Below are 16,466 nucleotides of genomic sequence, written 5' to 3' on the forward strand. Positions count from 1 at the left end.
TGGTGGAAAGATTAGGCCAGGCTGTATGCTTATATCTCCATAATTAATCCACACATTTCAAAGGGCTCCTCAAAACGGAACGGTGACTCGATTGCAAGCACTGACAATGCCAAGGTCGGTCGGTTCCTTGTGGTGGTCGATGCTGGGAAGTCTGCCTACAGCTCCCCAGGCACGAGGCTGCAAAATGGAACATGTGAAACAGGCATACACAACGGGAGACCAAGAGTTGAGATGAGGAACAAATCAAATTTGAATAACGAATACCTTAGAATAATAGTAGATAAATGCAAAGGTGCAAGAAGAAATGCTGGTATCCATCAAAGTTCCCCGTGACTGACGTCAAGTCGCGGTCCGCTACCCATACAGCAAAATTTAGGCGAGGCAGGCCAGCGCGAGAGCTCCAGCGTTCAATCTTCATGATATCTGCCAACACCTTTTCTTTCGAAACCCTCCTCCTCCTTCTTCCGCCCAACAACCACACAACCCCATCACCATCACGAGATACCCGAAACTTGACTGCTGGCATTGAGGTCCAGCTAGGTCAACTAATTCGATAGAGCCTGCGAGAAGCGCCTGCACCGCGTCTTTCGACTACGTTCCTTTCGAATTTGTTGCCATAAATTCAATCACCTTCCGCAAACACCCACACAAGCAACGCGACCTACTCCTCTTCTTGTCCCTCGTTCATCGGAACTGTACTCTGAAGTTCCCCTCACGACCCGATAATATTTGTCTTCTGCGAAGCGCAACTGCAGGTCCAACGCGGCTACCAAGTACCGGAAAACGAAGTTCTTCGCGAGACACAACGAGAATCAAATACCTCTTCGAACACAGGACTGTCCGATCGTGGGCACTCCTTCTTCTATCTGTCAAGCTGTTGCCCACCACGATAGTTACGGAGGCAGTGGAGGGGGTCCGAAACTGATTCTTCAGCGGTTCTGCCGCGCCCGCCGTCAAGATGGTCCGCATAACCAAGACTATGCAGACGAAGCACTTGGAGTCCTTGGTACGCCCTGACGATGATTGAAATACCAATGAATGCGCTAACATGTATGACAGTCACCATGGATCAAAGAGTTTCGAAATGCTGCATCCTCCATTCCCTTACCCCTCTTACCACAAAAGCTCGCCACATTCCCCTCCCGGTGGCCCTTCCCCAGAGGTGACCTATACCACTGGATTCCGCTCTTGAACCGATTCGACGAAATCTACGAACAGTTCGCCAAGATATACAAGCTCGATGAGGGACCACAAACAGTAGATTTTGCCTGCACGCTTCTTCTATCTAAGGCTGGTGAATCCGACGAGCAACAACAGAATGGACACAATCTTGAAAGCCTAGGCTTTTCACAAGAAGGTGATAGAGAGCTGGTCGAGTCGATATTGAGCTTCACTGTGGTTCTGCTACAGAACTGTGGTAATCGCAGCATCTACGGGAGCAGTGCCAACTTGAATCACTTCCTTAACAGCACCTCGCTGTCTCTGCTCGAGGGCACCCTACGATTAGGCTCCGAGCTAGGACAGCGATATCAGGCAGCTTTGAAGCGTACAAATATTCCTGGTCGACAAATTAGCCATGCTATGTTGATCAATCATTACAACATCGACCTCGAACGCGTACAGCAATTAAGTTTGCCCTTCTCAAAGACTATCACAACTGCAACTGAATCTACCCAACCTACAACCCCTGCGACTCCAAGTGCGAAGGGCAAGGAAAAGGCATATTTCAGTATCCCTACAACACCAAGCAAGGGTCCAAGTATCACGGTCCATGCAAATGATCTTGTATCCATGGTCAAGGGTGGTCCAGGCGTTGGGGGAACTCCGAAGAGTGCACGCAATGGGGTCGATGTTGCTGTCCATCAAGATTCGTGGGAGGACTGGGGTGATGTCAAGATCACATATTATCCAAAGCCTGTCGCCGAATCAGAGTCGACCAATCAAGCTTTACGCCCTCCGAATCCTTCCTCCCCTTCCGTGCCTGTCACTCCCACCCCAGTCCGACGTTCTTCCAACCTCGGACCTCATGGTCAACGTGCAAACAGACAATCTATCTCTGAAGATACTTCTCCAAGTCTGCCTAGGTCTTCAACATTCCCTTCTGACGATGCAACTCGCCCTAGTCATAAGGTTATTGAGATTTCAGCCTCCACCCTGAAGTCAACAGGAATCCATACACTCTTAAGAGAACACGCACCTGGACTACCTCAGGAGCTTCAGTATGAATTGTTGACGAAGTTACGGGTCGCTTCTGCACTTACATCCTCTGTGGAAACGAGACGTCAACTCTTGTCGGTCAGACTATTGGCCATCACCAATCTGAGTTACATCCATCTTCTAGAGTCCACTTTCCTTGAGACTGTCATGAAGCAGGATTCTGATGAGCCTCGTCGAATGCAGCTTGTATATCAGCTCGCCGAATTAGTTCATCCTCCTCCTGATGGTGAGATCCCTGTACCGCGGCCCATTCAGACACTTGCATTTGCCTGCTTGGACGGATTATGCAATCACCAGAGCAAGTTCACTGATGTTTGTGCTGCACTGAACACAAATGTCAATCATGGAGTTCTTCTCTATGTTGTTCGGAAGGCTGTTGCGGGCATGAACCAAGAAGACAATGGCGATAGGCTTGACGGAGAAGATGAATGGCGAGAAGCTCTCTTCTCTTTGCTCTCCAATCTTGCTATCAATCCTCGCACAGGCAGCGAGATGGTCACTGCTGGCTTGATCCCTATCTTGGTGGAAGTCCTAACATTACGAAGCTCGATTGCTGAACGCTATCACCCAATGATTTTGACGTTCCTCGATGCTATCATGTACAGCACTCGGGACGCTTTTCAGACTCTCGTTAGCGCCGAAGGCCTTGATACCGTTTCTAACTTAATCGTCTACGAAGTGAACAGTGCAAAGGCTAACGCCGCAGCTGGCAAAGGCATGAGACCAGAGTATCGTTCAGGATCAGTCGATTATCAAATCCCCTTCTTTCAGCAGCAAACTCTCAAGTGGCTTTTCAAATTCATTCATCACATGATGTCGTCCGCAGGAGTTTATGGTGGAAACTTCGATCGATTACTTCGAAATCTGATTGATTCCTCTCAATTGCTTGGTAGTCTCCGCCAAATCATTGGGGATGCCCGTTGCTTCGGATCCAATGTTTGGACAAATGCCGTCAGTATCCTCAACGACTTCATCAACAACGAGCCAACTAGCTTTGCGGTCATTGCTGAAGCTGGCTTAAGCAGGGGTCTTCTAGAAGCAATTACTGGCAGACCTGTTGTTATGCCAGTTGACGGACCCAAGGAAGAGACACGCCCAGAGCCCGTTAACACAGATGATGATGAACGCTCTCCAAGCCCTCCATCAGATCGAGATGACAGTGAGGACGAGCGCTATAATTTACATGATCTGTCTAGTATCGAACTGCCCCGCAATGGTCCATTGGCTCGCGGCATCCTACCAACATCCGAGAGCATCAATATCATCCCTCAAGCATTCGGCGCCATTTGTCTCAACAATGCCGGTATGAAGATGTTCCAAGCTTCTCATGCGCTCGAGACTTTCTTTGAAATATTTGAGAGTCCAGAGCATGTCAAGTGCATGGAGTCGATCAAGGACCTGCCTTCAAATCTTGGGAGCACTTTCGACGAGTTGGTCCGTCACCATCCCCCACTCAAGGAGGCCATCATGACTGCGATCCTTAACATGGTTGCACGCGTTGACCAGTTGTGTATGAACATGGCCCACCGAGAAAATCTCGGTGCTAAATTATGGGCAACCGACTCATCAGGCAAAGTCGTGGTTGCTGACAAGGAAATGAAGGTTTCTCTCGTCGACAGATCAGTGAAGGGTAAGGGAAAGGCAGTCGATGATAGTGATGTTGAGATGGTAGATGCAGATTTACCTTCCACAGACGCTCACTCAAACCAAACCACTTCTAGTGACGGCTCATCCAAGGCATCTACCACGCCCTACATCGCAGCTGTCTCGACTTTCCTGTCAGGCATGTTCAGCAACTCAACGGTGCGCTCAGAGTTCGTTGGTAAGGGTGGACTCGAATATGTCCTGAGCCTAGCTGCTTCGAGATCATTACCATACGACTTTGCAGATTCGAATGCCAGTCGTAGCGTACACCAAGTCATTGCTCAACTTGCTGAGACAAAGGCACATCTCGTTCTGCCTTCTCTACTCAAGAAAGCCCAGCAAGCTGCCGATATCTTGCAACCATTTGCTTCTTTTGATGGCAACGTTCCATTCTTTGAACCATTTGTCAAGCCCGATGCCGCTCAATCTGGCGATGTTGAGTTTTTGGCAAAGGGCACGGACTTTGCCAAGGCCTTCGTCAATTTACACTCTCTGGTCGCTTCAATCAACACCTGCTTCCAAGCTTCCGTCTACAATCACCGCAGCGCTACTAGCATCTTCACCATGACGAATGTGAACGACTACTATATTAAATTAGTACGGAGCCTCGGACCTTTATTGGGTGCTTCACTCAAGGAAGAAATGCGCCTCCAGATGTCTGTACCAGACCAATGGAAGGACGAGGCTCGAGTCAAGGACCCTCTCCCTACTGAAACTGGTGCCTCCGAGCCGATTTCAAGTGCAGAGCAACCGCCAGTAACTCTAGGTTCATCTGCCCAGAATAATCCGAATAATCTTGGTGAGACTGTTCCACTTTCCGAGGGCGATGTCTCTCAATCGCCAAACAGCAAGAAGTCCATATCCAAGCCAGAGCAAGATACTCCTGCTTTCAAGAACTATCAGACCTTGCGATACCTGCTAGCAAAGATGCCTCGTACCGTCCAGCCCCTGTTTCAGACTCTGGGCAAGGCAGTGGTTACCAAGCGTAATCCTGACCATTTTCAGAAGCAGTATCATTTTGCGCTGGCAGATGCATTGGTCGAGAGTATTCTTAGTCAATTCGTTGGGTTTGGGGAAGCATCGTCTGTCGACAATTTCGACTACTGGCGTGGACTACTTAACATTCTCAATTCCATGCTAATTGATGGTAAGCAAAGACTACACAGCATCCGAATTCTGTTCCATACTAACTTTCGCAGAATCTCGTCAGAACGACAGACCCGTACAGACTATCACTCTAATTGTGCAATCCTTCAAGGACCATGGTGGCTTGAAGACACTGAATGACATGTTAAAGGTCTTCGCGGCTACAATCCAGTCTGCACCCACATCTCTCGCGGAATCCCTGGATAAGTCTGCAGCCGCATATCTGAAGCTGGAGTTCGCCACCGCTGGAGTTAAGCAAATCCTCAAAATTTACAGCCAATTGGTAAATGGAAAGAATGTCACTGAGGCTGTTCAGACCATTGGATTAACTTCTCGGTCGGATAGAGAGCGAGGCCGACCGGATCATTTCTCTCCCGGCCAATTGATAGTCGAGTTGCGCATGGCTATCTTACCTGTTGTTCGCCAGTTGTGGGGATCTGATCTCATCGAGAAGGGCGATAGTCAAATCTCCGAAAAGCTCATCGATGTGATCCGACTCATTGCTGCTGCAGATTGCGAAGCTGGAGCTGTGAAGCGTACAGACAAGGGCATCAAATCCGTACCTGCTGTAAGAAAGACCTTCAAGCCCAGTACTGATGGCCTTGCTTCTTTGACTGAAGACTTCCTGCCGGACCTTGCGGAGGAGGCATTATATCGCTGCAATAACAACGAAAACTCCGCAATTGAGTATTGTAGGTTGATCTTGCACAATGGCGCCTTCTCGCGCAATCCAATCCCCGACGGAGACATCGCTCCTTCGCCTGAATCAACAGCACTACCGAGCCTCCAGTCAATGGTTGGGTCACTTGCAAACCCTTCGCGATCTACAGGTGCATCAACACCAGCTGAGGATCATGCTATGGGTGGCACAACAGCTGGATCAGATGCTCACGCTACTGTTGAACAAACTGCGTCCAGTTTCCTGGAACCCTTTAGTGACATGGCAGAAGATTCCAACGGCATTGGTGAGGACAATGATGCTTTCCACGCATTTTTGAATACACTTCATAGCAATGACCCTGCGGCTGGAACCTCACCACCCCCACCGGAGGAGACACCTCGCAAACAGGTCACCATCGAAGATCTCAACGAGGAACGCGAGGCTGTGAGAGACAATCTAATCGATAAATGTCTGGATGCTATCAATGCCCACGGAGAAGTGACTTTCGAGGTTGCAGATCTCATCACTATGGTGGTTAATAAATCGAGCGACCCAGCAGGTCAACGCAAGGTTGTTGGCGAGACTTTGGTGATTGCCCTAATGTCATTTGCAGGAGAGGAAGATCTTCGAACATGCGGCAAGAAGGTCGCTGCTTACGCTCATCTTCTTGCATTGATGCTTCGAGACAAGCTCTTCTATGCCGCTGCAGTCTCGGAATTGAAGGAAAACTTGAGCACTTTACTCAGCTTTGTCAAATTGTCCCCCAACCATTCTGCCGACGAGCCATCTCCCTGGATTGCACATATCTTACTGATTATTGAGATGCTTCTCAGCGAGGACGAAAAACCACAGAAGACTAAGTGGACTATTCCCAAGGATGACAATGACACTGTCGAACCACCTATCCTGGAGGTTTCTGACCCAACTGTGTCAAAGGATGAGCGTTCTCAACTACTAGACGCAATTCTTGACATTTTGCCACGCATTGGTAAGGACGAGTCTCTTGCATTGGCCGTCCTACGCATCTTAGTCATTCTGACACGCACTCGTGCTGTGGCCCAAGCCATCAGTGACAAGAAGAACATCCAGCGAGTCTTCGTCATGGCCAAGCAGTTGGCAGGAGCTAGCTCCACTCGCATTCAGGGTCCATTAATGTTGATATTGCGTCACATTATTGAGGACGACGAGACCATCAAGCAAATCATGCGCGCCGAGATCAAGTCTTTTCTGGAAAACAATCGCCAACAACGCAACATCGATGAGAAGCACTATATCCGTGGTCTTGCACATGTTGCGGTTCGAAACCCAGAGCTCTTCGTCGAAGTCACAAATGAGATGGTCAAATTCAATCGTTGGACCTACCCATCAGCTGATGGGCAAAGTCGACATCACTCTCTCATGTTGAAGGAGGCACAATCGGATGCTTCGCGGACTTCTGAAGATGCTGTACAGCCAACTGTTCAAGCTACAGAAGACTTGACGATCCAAGATATCAAGCCTTCTACCGAAGGTCCTGACAGCGAGATGCCAGATGCCGCAAAGCCAGCAGTCGTCGATCACAAGTTACCTGTCATTGAAAACCCCGATGGCGTCATTCATTTCCTGCTCTGCGAGTTGCTCAACTACAGAGATGTTGAGGATAAGGATCCTTCGGTTGCTATCAATACTGCCGAGAAGAACGGTGTGCAGAGCAATGGTGATACTGCCATGGGCGAGACATCTCCATCTACCGATTCCACCACGAAGGATCCCAAGACTGCTAAGCCTGCGACGAAGCAAGAATTCAAGGCCGAAGAACACCCGATTTACATCTACCGATGCTTCATTCTTCAGTGTCTTACAGAGTTACTTGCGTCATACAACAGGACCAAGATCGAGTTCATCAACTTCAAGCGCAGTGCTCCTCCACAAGCCATGACACCTTCCAAGCCGCGATCAAGCGTTGTTAATTATCTGCTGTTTGACCTGATTCCCGTCGGAACTCTCGACCACGCGGAAACTACTTCTATGCGCAAGAAGATGATCACTTCTGCATGGGCGGACTCCGTCTTGACTGCCCTCTTGTGCAAGACTGGGGAGCAGCCGATTGAGAAGGACAGAGAACCATACAACAGCGACACTGAACCAGATCTCCTTTTCGTTCGTCGTTTTGTCTTGGAAAACATCCTCAAGGCATACAAGGAAGCAAGCACGTCTACTGAGAATCTAGACATCAAGTACGCTCGCATGCTTGCTCTTGCTGATCTCATGAATCACATTATGAATGGCAAGGAGAATGTTGGCATGTCAGATACTGCCGTTGCAGCTACATCTCAGAAGCAGCTTCGCCGCATCATGTTCGAGAAAGGCTACGTTGCTGCTCTCACTGCATCTATCGCAGACATTGACCTTAACTTCCCAAGTGCCAAGCGTGCTGTCAAGTACATTCTCCGCCCTCTTAAGACTCTCACTACTACTGCTGTGAATCTCAGCGATCTCGCCCTCATCTCAGATACAACTGGTCAAGACGAAGAGGAGATTGAATCCGCAACCTCTCTGTCTGAGCCAGAAGATGACCGCGAGGAGACTCCTGATCTTTTCCGTAACTCCACTCTAGGCATGTTCGAGCAGGGCCGTGAGGAAGATTCATCTTCTGGCGATGACGAAGATGACGATGATGAAGAGATGTACGAACAAGAGTACGATGATGAGATGGACTATGAGGAAGAGCCGGGAGATGATGAGGACGGTATCAGCGATGAAGATGAAGAAATCGAGGGTATGGGTCCCATCGAAGGCCTTTCTGGCGATCATAACCTAGACGTTGAAGTCATTATGGGCGATGATGACGATGATGAGGACGACGATGACTCAAACAGCGATGACGATGAGGAGCACGATTCTGAAGATGACGATGCTCACGTCGAGATCATCGATGAAGCCGGAAACGTTCAACAACTTGCCGAAGATGACGAAATGGGCGAGTGGGAAAGCGCCGATGGTGACGACGATGATGGAGAGGAAGAAGATTACGAAGGCCAAGCTGCTGATCAAGAAGAGGAGCAATTGCACGCCATGGAAGCTATGGGTGGCCCGTTGGGTCATCTTGTCCGTGCTCTTGGTGGTAATGATGATGCTGCTCAAGATATCCTCGAACGCATGGAGGCTGAGGGTGTTGATATGGATGAGGGTGACGACGATGAACGTGTCGCCGGCGAGTATGTAGAGGATGGTGACGAAGAAGGTTGGTAACCTCCTTTTCCACGGTCTGACTATTACTAACATAGACTGCAGAGGATGAAGACGATGATGATGAGATGGATGATGAGGATATGCTCTTCGACCAATATCCAAGTAAGTGATTGTTTTATTCGACTGCTAGAACTGATACTAACATGCCTGTAGTGGATGGTCCTGGGTTCGATGGTGGATGGCAGGAAGATGTCGAACCACCCACAGTCGTCCATCAACGTCGTCGTGGCGGCGGCTTTTCCCCATTTCCTTCATTGTTCCCTGGCGGTCCTCGTGACCCGCTAGGTGGTAGGTTGCCCCTCTCACAGTTATCGCGCATGATCGACGAAGATGAAGACGATTTGCGTATTCGCGAGGTCTTGATGCCGAATGACGGTTCAGTCAACGCACAGGCAGCACTTGTTTTTCTTGATCGAGTCGAAGCTAGACTCTCTCGTGCAGTAGGAAGCAGAACTAATGATCCACTTGCAGTGCCAGACTATCGTTCTTCCAGGCTGTATCGATCAAATCCACCCGGTGGAGCAGCCCCTCGAGCTGCAGACGAAGGAATCAACCCCCTTCTTCAACGAAACGGTGCAGCAAGCCGAGACGGCCCTGGTCGCACACCTGCTGTAGGTAGCTGGATCCAGGCTATGGGAGGACCAGGCGAGATATTAGATATTGGTCTTGGACGCCCCTTCGGTGAGCCCGCAACAAGAGCCATTCTGGATGAAGTAATGAGATCCTTACCGCCTCTTCCAGGTCACATTGCACGCCATGGACATGCCCTCCAATTTCACATTACCACCAGCCCTGGTCACCAATTGCCACCTGATCTTCAAGCAATGTTCAACATGCGACCATCTCGATTCGAGCCTCGACGTGACAATACCGAATCTGGTAGCGTTGCATCTTTCACACCACAGTCTACTGCAGCACGATGGCTAGAGGAGTCGAAGCTTCTCTTTGGCGCCAGTGCACTTGAGCGAGCTGCTGATCTCACAACAGCTATTCTATCACTACTTGTCCCGCCAGCTATTGAAGCCGACAAGGCACTCAAGGCAGCAGAGGCCGAGAAAGTCCGTAAGTTGGAGGAGCAACTAAAGAAGAAGCAGGAAGAAGAACGCGTTGCTCGTGAGAAGAAGGAAGAAGAGGAGAGAATTGCGAGAGAAAAGAAGGAGGCTGAAGAGCGCGAAGCAGCTGAGAGAGCCGCAGCCGAAGCACTTGCAGCACGAGGGGAGGATGCTGAAGCTGCCGAGGATGACGAAGACGAGGCTGTCGAGCCAACATCTGATGCTATGGACGGTGTTGAGACTGAGACTCCTGCCCCAGCCGGCGAACAAACTGAAGAGTCAGCTGCAGACCGAGCTCGAATCATGACCATGATGCGTGGCATTCCTTTCGATATCACGGATCTAGGCATCGACCCTGACTTCCTTACCGAGTTGCCAGAGGATCTTCGTGAAGAAGTTATCATGTCTGCAGTCGCTGATCGACGACAAGCTGCTGCTGCAACTGGTGCACAGCCTTCGGAAATCGATCAGGAATTCCTTGATGCTTTGCCTGACGACATTCGAGACGAGATCATTCAGCAGGAGAGACAAGAACGACGACGACGTGAGCGCGAAGAACGACAACGTCAAGCTGCTGCCGCTAGCGGTGGAGCTGCTTCAGCAGAAATGGACGCAGCCTCAATTCTAGCCACACTGCCTCCCGCTCTGCGAAGCCAAGTCCTCATGGAACAAGATGAGGAGACCTTGGCCCTATTACCTCCAGAGCTTGCAGACCAAGCACGTGCTGAATTAAGAAATCATCCTGCTCATGGAAGAATGCCTGGCTTTGCCACACGACGAGTTGCTCCCCCAGCTGGTGACGCCGTTCCAGTCAACGCTCAGAGACCTCCTCGTCGTGCGATTGTACAAATGCTTGATAAGCCTGGTGTTGCAACTCTGCTGCGCCTTATGTTCATCTTCCAGCATGGTAGCCTTCGAACCACTCTCAACTCAGTCTTGCAGAACGTCTCGCTGAATCGACATAACCGAAACGAGGTCTTGAGCACTCTTCTCCATATCCTTCAAGATGGCAGTATCGATATGTCTGCTGTTGATAGAAGCTTCGCTCATCTATCTCTAAAGGCCAAGCAGCCCAAGGATGCCCAACCAAAGACCCCACAACCTCTAAAGAAGGCACTTACTGGATTGGGTCCTTTGACCACCACAACTCTTGAGGCTTCGCCCTTGATGGTTGTCCAACAATGCTTGTCTACCTTGGTATATCTCAACCAAGTCAATCCACATATCCCTGCGTTCTTCTTGACCGAGCACGACAGTTCTGGTGGCCTGAAGCGTACTTTAAGTCGCAAGGGCAAGAGCAAGGAAAGCAAGGCTGCCAAGTATGCACTCAACTCCTTGTTGAGTCTGTTAGGTCGTGACCTTATTATGGAGAGCTCGACTGTGATGGAGACCCTTTCGTCATTGCTCAACATGGTCACGTCACCTCTGCAAGCCTTACAACGAAAGCAAAAGGAGGCTGAAGAAGAGCAAAAGACCGAGACTGTCAATGCCACTCCCTCAGTTACCGACACTGCTCCCTCGGCAACTTCACCAGAGGCTACAGCAACCGAGCAGCCATCGGCCCCTCAGCTAGAGACTGCGGCTTCAGAAGTGACTCCTACTGCTGACCAAACTCCCGCGCAACCCTTAACGATCGCTGAAGGTGGCGAGCCATCGACATCCAACGATGCACCAAAGCCGGAGGCAACAAAGGAACAAGAAAAGAAGCAGCGCCCAATTACACCACCTGTCATTCCTGAGCAGAACTTGAAGCTTGTCATCAACATCTTCGTCGCTCGAGAATGTTCCTCCAAGACATTCCGTGAGACTTTGTCAACCATCAAGAACTTGTCCACCATTCCAAATGCAAAGGCTGTCTTCGGCCGAGAACTAATCTCGAAGGCACAAGAGCTTGGTGAAATCATCTTGGTTGACCTCGAAGAACTTCTCCCACAAATCAAGAAGGCTTCAACAGGTACCGAGATTCAAGGTGTCGCATTGGCCAAGTTCTCTCCAGGTGGATCTGACCAGAACAAGCTTCTACGAGTCTTAACCGCACTTGATCATCTCTTCGACCCCAAGCGTGAGAAGAAGGATACACCCGAATCTGAAGACCAAGCAGCATCGTCGCAACTAGTCGAGAAGCAAGACCTCCTCTCTTCACTGTACGAGAACCCAACCTTCGGTCGCATGTGGGAGAGATTGAGTGCTTGTCTCAGTGCCATCAGACAACGTGAGCACATGCTCAATGTTGCAACCATTCTCCTGCCACTTATCGAGGCATTGATGGTTGTATGCAAGAACACAACTCTGAAGGATGCTCCTTTGGCCAAGTCACAGATGGGCAAGGAAATGATGCTTACCAGTCCTCCTCCTGAGTCGCAGATGGAGAACCTCTTCTTTACTTTCACTGAGGAACATCGCAAGATCTTGAACGACTTGGTACGACAAACACCAAAGCTCATGTCGGGTACCTTCTCCCTCTTGGTCAAGAATCCCAAGGTCCTTGAGTTTGACAACAAGCGAAACTACTTCAGCAGAAGCATCCATTCCAAAGCCCCCAATAGCCGACAATCTTTCCCACCTCTTCAATTGTCTGTTCGCCGAGACCAGGTTTTCCACGATTCCTTCAAGTCTCTTTACTTCCAAACCGGCGATCAAATGAAGTATGGCAAATTGAGCATTCGTTTCCATGGCGAAGAGGGTGTCGATGCTGGTGGTGTCACTCGTGAATGGTTCCAGGTTCTCTCTCGACAGATGTTTGATCCAGGTTATGCCCTGTTCATTCCTGTGTCTTCTGACCGAACCACCTTCCACCCCAACCAATTGAGCAGCGTCAACGAGGAGCATCTCATGTTCTTCAAGTTCATTGGTCGTATCATCGGCAAGGCTCTTTACGAGGGTCGTGTTCTGGACTGCCATTTCAGTCGTGCTGTGTACAAGCGAATCCTCGGCAAGGCTGTCTCCGTCAAGGACATGGAATCGCTCGATCCAGATTACTACAAGTCCCTTATTTGGATGCTCGAGAACGACATCACTGATATCATCACCGAGACATTCTCTGTTGATAATGATAAGTTTGGTGTTGTTGAGACCATTGATTTCATTCCTGATGGTCGCAACATTCCCGTCACTGAGGAAAACAAGCAAGAATATGTGCGCTTGATGGTTGAGTGGAAGCTCACTGGATCTGTGAAAGAGCAACTGGATGAGTTCTTGAAGGGTAAGCTAATCGCAATCCTCATTCCCGTGATCTGGACTAACATTCTTCAGGTTTCCATGACATCATTCCCGCCCCTCTCGTTGCAATCTTCAACGAACAAGAACTGGAGTTGTTGATCTCTGGTCTCCCTGAGATCGATGTTGATGACTGGAAGAGCAATACCGAATACCACAATTACTCTGCCTCCTCACCTCAAATCCAATGGTTCTGGCGAGCTGTTCGATCCTACGACAAGGAGGAACGTGCCAAGCTGCTGCAGTTCGTTACTGGAACCAGCAAGGTACCTCTCAACGGCTTTAAGGAGCTTGAGGGCATGAACGGCTTCAGTCGATTCAACATTCACCGTGATTACGGCAACAAGGATAGACTTCCAAGCTCGCATACATGCTTCAACCGTAAGTTAATTGTACCCCTTCTAAATTTTCTATACTAATACATTCACAGAACTTGACCTTCCCGAGTATGAAAGCTACGAGGCACTTCGTCAACAAGTCCTCACAGCCATTACTGCTGGAAGCGAGTACTTTGGTTTTGCATAGATCGTCGAACGTCCCCTTTCATTCCCATAACGACTTGATGCATCGCAGGCCTTGATCAGCATTTGCCGGCGTTCGATGTTCTTTTATGGGGTGTATTTAGCATGGGTGTTACGCTTTTGCCAGGCCATCAAGTGAGCATAGGAGGCTATAGCTGTTATTCGAGCGGGGAGCTTTTATGATATTCATCAGGGCATTTTGATAGATGGTGTGCGAGGTTTCCTTCTTTCTTGATCTCTGGCTGTTGGTTGTCTGCGACGAAGTGCAGGTCGTTCGTGGATGGGCTTTCGGCATTGAGACAGGATCAGCTTGAGATTTCGGGCATGATAGATATGGCTCATGATGATGGTGGAAGGAATACTGTAAAATAGATAGCTTAGCATTACATCACAATTTGATGATTGCGTTACTCAATCCTGACTTCCCACTTCTCAGATGTGAAATTTCATCCATACCATATTAATTGCTTTCCAAGATATAATTCCTCAATAAGGGAGTGAGCTCCATAAGAGAAGTTCCCCCTACGCCTTTGCTAAAGGCAAACGCAAATCTAGTCTCCTTATACCTTGCTACATGGAATGGAGTGCCTATTCTTGTCCTTGATTCTTGTGCATTATAGAAGTCAACGATCTAATTAGAAATATGGATTAGATATGGTTTCCCGCCAGGGCTCCTACGTCCGTTTGCCTATAAGATAATAACTTGGAAAGCATTTCATACGGTATTAAGTTCTCAAAATCGTTCATGTTGCTATCACATGATGGTCCACCCCACATCGGAAAGTTCCGCTCGTTCGCATTTTGCCCCGCTGAAATTTTTAGTTTGCAGACACCCATTGAACTTGCTTGTGACAAGAAGAACATTGTTCCTCGCCGACACAGTCACAACCAGCAGATTCCACAATCTTGAGCTCATGGAAGCACTCTAATACCCGTCGTTCGCTCGCTCGCTATCACCATCCATCTGCTGTTCTCTGCATAGCTATATCCCCCTACCTCTCGCCCACCTCGATTTGCAACTTCTCTCGCAGCAGTAATAGCAGCAGACAAACAAAATGGCTACGAATTCGATCAAGCTCCTTACTGGCAATAGCCATCCTCAGCTTGCGAAGCTGGTTGCGGATCGGTAAGTTGCCTTCCAGGAAGGATTGGAACAAAATTCACTGACTGGCTGGATCTGCAGACTGGGAATCGAGCTTGCAAAGACGATGAGCTTGAACTATTCGAACCAGGAAACCAGCGTTACGATCGGAGAAAGCGTTCGAGATGAAGATGGTACTTTTCCCCACATGCCATAACGAGAGTAAAGAGGAGATTGCTAATTGTATGTTCCAGTATTCATCCTCCAATCCACCGCGCCCGGCGATATCAACGACGGCCTCATGGAACTCCTAATCATGATCAACGCCTGCAAGACCGCGTCCGCGCGCCGCATCACGGCCGTGATCCCCAACTTCCCCTACGCCCGCCAGGACAAGAAGGACAAATCGCGGGCGCCCATCTCCGCAAAGCTGATTGCCAATATGCTGCAGACGGCGGGCTGCAATCATGTTATCACCATGGATTTGCATGCCAGCCAGATTCAGGGCTTCTTTAATGTGCCGGTGGATAATCTGTATGCGGAGCCCAGTACGCTGAGGTGGATTAGGGAGAATTTGGAGGTTAAGGATTGTGTGGTTGTTAGTCCGGATGCGGGGGGTGCTAAGAGGTGAGATACTACTTTGCCCTCCTTTCTCAAGGATTGGGGATGAGCAACAGACTGATACTTTGTTTGCAGAGCAACATCCATCGCCGACCGCCTCGACCTCGGCTTCGCACTCATCCACAAAGAGCGCGCGCGTCCCAACGAAGTCTCCCGCATGGTGCTGGTCGGCGACGTCGAAAACAAAATCGCCATCCTCGTCGACGACATGGCCGACACCTGCGGCACGCTCGTCAAAGCCGCCGAGACGGTCATGGCGCACAAAGCGCGCGAAGTCGTCGCAATCGTGACTCACGGCATCCTCAGCGGGAACGCGATCGAGACCTTGAATAAGAGCAAGTTGAGCAGGGTGGTGGTTACGAATACGGTGCCGTTGCTAGATAAGCAGGAGAGGTGCGAGGTGCTGAAGGTTATGGATATTAGTCCGACGCTGGCGGAGGCGATACGGAGGACGCATAATGGGGAGAGTGTTAGTTTTTTGTTTACGCATGCGCCGACGGACTGATTGATTAGAGGGGATGGGTGTTAGAGGAGAGAAAATTGGGAGCATGGCGTTGGATGGTGGTTTGGTTCTTTTGCGAATCAATGGAAGTCTTACTTGGGTTCATTGGCTGCTCGTGTCTGTGTTATGGAGGTAGAATATGCATTTTGCTCTGCTTCTTATATAAGAGGGAAGGGGTGTGAGTTGTATATTGAATGCTACTCCTTCGATATCTATGCCATGTAAGGATGTGAGTCTGCTTTCCTTCCTACTTTTCTCATTTATATTTGTGGTCTGGCGTACCAACCGTCTCAGACTTCGAAGATCGAGATATATCTTCCAACTCGCAAGGATGTCCAACTCCAGGTAATGTCCCTTCTTCCTTCTCGAAGTCTTGATAAGTCTGGTGTTCATAACTCCAAGACTTTGGCCATCGCGTTCACATCTTGGATCTTAAGAGGGAGTGAAAATGTCGTCTTTTCTCAGTGACTCGTAGGAAGCGCCTAGTTTGCTAGTGAGGTAGCCGTTGAGCAGTGCCTAGTGTATTTCAATCGACTGAACCAGTTCAGCCATGAGTAATATATGGAGGATGGAT

At 49.4% G+C, this 16,466-nt stretch overlaps 2 protein-coding genes across 2 annotated transcripts; both read left to right on the forward strand.

Annotated features, from left to right (window-relative positions):
* Positions 1 to 621: 621 nt before the first annotated feature.
* LY89DRAFT_754201 (uncharacterized protein) lies at positions 622 to 13,692 on the forward strand (the record flags this gene model as incomplete). The annotated part of the gene is made up of 7 exons (XM_018221312.1): positions 622 to 1,006; positions 1,060 to 5,008; positions 5,061 to 8,891; positions 8,942 to 9,001; positions 9,053 to 13,153; positions 13,204 to 13,548; positions 13,598 to 13,692. The coding sequence occupies exons 1-7, from the start codon at positions 959 to 961 to the stop codon at positions 13,690 to 13,692; spliced, it is 12,429 nt and encodes a 4,142-aa protein (XP_018067811.1). The 5' UTR covers positions 622 to 958.
* An 840-nt stretch (positions 13,693 to 14,532) lies between these two features.
* LY89DRAFT_651664 (phosphoribosyl pyrophosphokinase) lies at positions 14,533 to 16,075 on the forward strand. Its single transcript, XM_018212177.1, has 4 exons — positions 14,533 to 14,814; positions 14,872 to 14,963; positions 15,024 to 15,396; positions 15,466 to 16,075. Exons 1-4 carry the CDS (start codon positions 14,744 to 14,746, stop codon positions 15,893 to 15,895), a joined length of 966 nt encoding a protein of 321 aa, XP_018067812.1. The 5' UTR covers positions 14,533 to 14,743; the 3' UTR covers positions 15,896 to 16,075.
* Positions 16,076 to 16,466: the final 391 nt, after the last annotated feature.

Source organism: Mollisia scopiformis (genome assembly GCF_001500285.1).
Source record: "Mollisia scopiformis unplaced genomic scaffold LY89scaffold_19, whole genome shotgun sequence".
In the NCBI taxonomy this organism is placed as follows: Eukaryota; Fungi; Ascomycota; class Leotiomycetes; order Helotiales; family Mollisiaceae; genus Mollisia; species Mollisia scopiformis.

What these genes read in the sequence shown, in the direction of transcription:
- LY89DRAFT_651664 (XM_018212177.1), top strand. Translation starts at nt 14,744, where the DNA reads ATGGCTACGAATTCGATCAAGCTCCTTACTGGCAATAGCCATCCTCAG. An exon ending in GCGAAGCTGGTTGCGGATCG is followed by an intron (nt 14,815 to 14,871) that starts GTAAGTTGCCTT and finishes CTGGATCTGCAG; the next exon opens with ACTGGGAATCGAGCTTGCAA. An exon ending in AAGCGTTCGAGATGAAGATG is followed by an intron (nt 14,964 to 15,023) that starts GTACTTTTCCCC and finishes TGTATGTTCCAG; the next exon opens with TATTCATCCTCCAATCCACC.